The sequence below is a fragment of the Montipora foliosa genome, chromosome 2, assembly GCF_036669935.1.
Source record: "Montipora foliosa isolate CH-2021 chromosome 2, ASM3666993v2, whole genome shotgun sequence".
NCBI classification, from domain to species: domain Eukaryota; kingdom Metazoa; phylum Cnidaria; class Anthozoa; order Scleractinia; family Acroporidae; genus Montipora; species Montipora foliosa.
The window spans coordinates 36,020,630-36,025,442 of NC_090870.1; the positions used below are offsets into that span (position 1 = coordinate 36,020,630).

At 40.1% G+C, this 4,813-nt stretch overlaps 1 protein-coding gene across 2 annotated transcripts in view; it reads right to left on the reverse strand.

Annotated features, from left to right (window-relative positions):
- Positions 1 to 4,813, reverse strand: part of LOC137992959 (polyunsaturated fatty acid 5-lipoxygenase-like) — a 19,186-nt gene continuing 14,373 nt past the window's right edge. For both annotated transcript variants that reach the window (XM_068838568.1, XM_068838569.1), the window contains 4 exons: positions 3,252 to 3,358; positions 1,895 to 1,997; positions 967 to 1,185; positions 1 to 406 (listed from right to left, as the gene is read on the reverse strand). In XM_068838568.1, coding sequence (XP_068694669.1) covers positions 173 to 406; positions 967 to 1,185; positions 1,895 to 1,997; positions 3,252 to 3,358 — 663 coding nt within the window. In that variant the 3' untranslated portion in view covers positions 1 to 172. The remainder of the gene's footprint in view (positions 407 to 966; positions 1,186 to 1,894; positions 1,998 to 3,251; positions 3,359 to 4,813) is intronic.

A 4,813-nucleotide genomic window follows, 5' to 3' on the forward strand; every position in this document is an offset into this window, starting at 1 on the left:
TTTTTACGTTTTAACCCATGCTGTCTTTATTGCTTTAGAATTAATGTTCCTTTCTCATTACAAATTCAACTTTATTCTCACAATACTGAATTTAAAATCCCCAAAGCTGATACCAAAATTGCTGAACGGCATTGCGGTGAAGCTCGCTTGTAATCAAACTGCCTCATTTGTTTTATGTTTGAATACCATTCGGTAAACAGGGAAATTGCAGATAAGGATAGCTCAAGTGAGAAGCCAGTAATCTGCGGCGGTTCCTGTACTTAAGAAGGGGAGTTATAGCGTGCTTGAAATAATCGTGATAAAATTGTATGATTCTAGAGGCGACAGGATCTGGCAGCTCATCGTAGTAGTCGAATAACGTATCGTAATGGTACAATCCAATGTTCATGGCAACCGAGACCTGTTCCTAGGGAGAGAGAGAAAAAAGGTTCCTTTTAATAAAATTACGGCAGCGGAATGTAACAAGGGTCAAGATTTTGGTTTTCATTCTATGGGAGCTTTTAACATCCGAGGGAGAACATTGGAGAAGGAATAAAAGAACACCAAGATTAAGGCAGCTGTAAAGCTCTCCACCAAACAAAACAATCCCGACCCATCAGTGGTTGCAGTGGAAAGCTTTAGGAAAAGGAGGCATAAACAGCGTGACACTGGATCATTAAGTATGCTGAGAAATACGCACATAAGCTGGGCTTACAGCTTGAACTAGTGTTTCCATATCCTCTTTGCATTTCAGAGGAAGGTGATGACGTGTGTAAAACGAAGGTGAAAGCAAAGCTAGAAGGGGGAGAAGTAGGGATTGGCGCCGGAAACAATGGACCAAAACAAACAACCAATCAACGATGAGCCCTAACCCTAAAAACAATAGAGCTGCGTCTTAAAGGAATCCAATGAAATTAGAGGTTGTAAATCGGAACAACTTCCTATCACTCCCCACGCATGCTCCTTGGCCTGATCGGTAACACTAACCACTGATATGTTGACATTTGCCAAATTGAAGACAGAAGAAACCCCTGGTGGTACTCGGGTGTCGTTGTAAACCTTGGTGGGCAAAATTGGAGTGAATCCTCCATAATCGGCTACCGGATAATTTACAGCAGCATGCTTCACGCTCAGTAACCAAATCATTTTAGTTACTATGTCGACAACCTCATCTGTTGTGGTTAACTGAGCTGGGAAGTCTTTAACCTGACGAGATAAGAGATACAACAGCGGTTATCCGATAAGCTTAAAAAAGATGATGTCCTGTTAGTCGACGAATGGAAGAATTATTTTCGGAACGATCAGTTCGAAGATCATGGCCAGCCTCTCAAGATTAACCCTTTTTTTAAGATATTGGTAAAGTTACAGGAAATGTTTGATTTTATTGTGCATTCCATTTCGGTGACTTAGCCATTGGGACGCTTTTCGCCTGAGACTCACTGTTTCAAGTACGAAAACACCATCTAAAGAAAAGCGCTCAAATATTAATTTGCCTTTCCTACTAAACTCTAGCTTGGATATGAAAGAGTGGTAGTCTCAAAATAATGCGCTAGGACAATTTTCCTTTAAAAGTTCTTAGATACACGACTCAGACTTTGCATTAAGTTACACCCTGCCTCCTGATCTCAGTCACCGTGCAAGAAGTATATCACCAGGAGCCATAATGGCTCCTGATATCACTTATAACAGGTCCTTCGGCTTTTGGAATCAGAAAAGCGCGAAGCGAAGCCCCCCAAAATTGGAATAGGAAAAGCACTGATAAAACTTTGCTGCTGTGTGAAGGGCTGGCTGCTTCATTGCCCGGATGGCGCATACTGATCAAAAAACCGGAGAGCCCGATCACAGGTTGATATGGTGAGAGCACCTTTAGCTTATTCAAAGGGGGTTTTGTGTTCAATAATTGTATGTTTTTTACCTCTCCATTTCCTCCATCTGGTCCAGAACCATCCACAGATAATTCATTGACAAACGCTTGTAATTCCTTGTCTTCCTTAACGGCATTATGGCTTCGATAGTATCTGAAATGGGGAAAAAAGAACCAGATTCGCCGATTGCGGCAGAAAGCAGGAAAGAATCAGGCTTGCTGACACAATCAGACAGCCCAGCACACCAATGGTCATGAAGAAATGATGATGGAAGAATTAAAGACCTTGATTTGAAAGGAGCGATTTGACGGCTTAAGCTGCTTAAGGACGTTCGCGCCCATTGCTACTGCGCATTTTTTCGCGCATGTCACGCACACGTCGTGCATCGCAGACCACGAAGGTAAACACGATGCTAAAGGCGCAAACATTTTCCACAAGAATGGAACGTGAAAGCATATGGCATTGTGGGATAGCTATGGACCCAGGTCTTCTTGGAAATGTCACGCAATTGCGTGACAGTGCAAATAGACAATCGCTTTGAGAACTTTGCAGCGATTTTACTCTCTTTAATGCTCGGTGACCCCCATTTTTCTTTCCGTAGATCACTTCCTCTCCTGATTTTGTCCATTTTAACAAAAAACAAAAAACAAATATGTAAGTGAGAAGTTACAAATATTTCGCCTTTTATACTCTCGTGCGACCGAAGTTTTCTTTCTTAGACTAATATGTATCGTTTTTGAAGGTCTATTTCACCTCAGAAAAATACATCAGCTGCAAAAGGTTGTTTAGTTATGTTAGTTATGTTGAATTGAGTACGTTTACCTGATCTAAATTTCACTAATGTAGCTTGTTTATTGCTGATAGTTGCAAGCTAAAATCGTCTTAAAATAACGCAATCTTCTAAAAGTGCACCTTACGATCTCGAAAACGAGTACGGTGACCCCCCCTTGTTTGTGCCTTTTTGACAAAAGTAGATCATTACCTTTCTGCGTGGCAAGTTTAAAACAAATCTGTACGTGGGAACGTTTTGGGCGCGAACGTCCTTGAGGCAAATATCACATTCAAATGTGCGAGGAAAAAGTTAAATGTTGTTGGATGTTGCTGCGCCTCGTGAGTTTACAACATTTTGACCTTTGTGATGACATATATGGTTGTCGAGAAGAGTGCAGACAACGCTGAACGGCATTCGATTTGTTAATGTGACTTTTTGGGAAACGTACTTGGCCGTGTTGTTTGAAGTCCTACAGATTCAATCCAGGGGTTAGGAAATAATTTTTTTTAAGCTTGCCACGAATTAATGATTGTATACATATTAACTAACACCGCATACTCAAAGACAAAGCACAGTTGAAGTGTTTGCTATGAGGCTAACAATTAATAAGAAACAGAAGTGTGATGAATACAGACGTGTAGACATAATCCTGCACCATTCTCTCGATTGCCATCAACAATAATTCACTGTCGTCTCGATATGGAAAATATGGAAGCAAGTTTTTATCATCCAGGCCGCGTTTCTAAATGTACAAAAAAGGGAAAAAGTTACAAATTAAACATTCAGTTTACCAGAATCTTGCAATTAAGGCCCCGTCCACACGTATCCGTATTCGTTTGAAAACGCAACGTTTTTCTACGTTTTCAAAAAAATTTGTGTCCACACGTAGCGTTTTCGCATCGTTTTCGCCCGACCACACGTCTACGATGAATCGACTTGAAAACGATAACTTTTTAAGGATAACCCGACTGCGCATGCTTGACGCATGGGTATTCGTTTATATGAGAACTGTTTCAGCTAGAAAGCTGTCTCACCAAGCGCTAGTACGTCTAGCCCAAAATTGTTGAGGTCTTGGCTAAATTTGTTTGAAATAAGTCCAAGTATTGAAGACAAGAAAGTGAAGCGCCTGTCCGCCATCTTGAGTCACTGTTTTCGAAAAGTTCCGTTTTCGTCCGTCCACACATACACTCGAAAACAGTGTTTTCAAAAAGTTCCACTCTGGAGAGCGTTTTTGCAAAGTTCCGTTTTCAGTGATCATCATCATCGGATACGTGTGGACGAATTGCCGTTTCCGTAAAGAAAAAGTTGCGTTTTCTACGTGTGGACGGAGCCTGAAATACGATATTTCTTTTGAAAACAATTATTCTTCCACCCATCACGCTTTACCGGAGAACGTAAATCAGCATTGAGTTGTCTGACAAACGAAAGCAAACTCTGTTAAACAAAAGTAACCTAATGCCGCTACAAAATAGAAGGCTACAAGATATCGCCATCCTTATGTATAAAGTAAAACATAGACTATGCCCCACAAAAATATGCGAGCTATTTCATATGCACTGCTCACCTTATAATTTAAGGGTGTCAGAGTTTGCCATCCCTAGATTTACGACCAAGAAGTACGGGAAACATTTACTCACCTATTTGGGACCTAAGTTGTGGAATGGCGGGTTGCCAGGCGAAATTAGCTCCCAGCCATCACTGGGGAGTTTTAAACATGGTATTCGCAAATGTGATTTAAGTTTGATCGTAGAAGACAACAATTGTTTGAACTGCATTCTTTGTGACTCATAACAGAACGAAATTTCATTCACCTTGGTTTAAAGGTTTTGAGTTTTAATGCCTTGGGATCTTAGGATTTACTAGGATACCATTAGTTGAGAGTTAGTAGGTTTTAAATTGTTATTAGTTTTAATGTTAACAGGTCCATAATTACTTTATTATTAAGTGTCCCCAATTAGAAGAGGGATATTTCCCATCGGCTAGATACCTTTGACACGTTAATAAAGTCATTGATTGATTGAAAGGTTTTCAACTATCTGTCTTGATTTTTTTTTCTCCACAAAAATGAAGAACTCATAAGAACAAAATTTCTGGTTTCGATGTCAGTAATATTTGTCTGTGATTGCATTTCTCTCTAGGACTGTAAAGTGAACTCTCGTTACATGAAATATTTATAATAGAAAACGCTTTCAGTTTA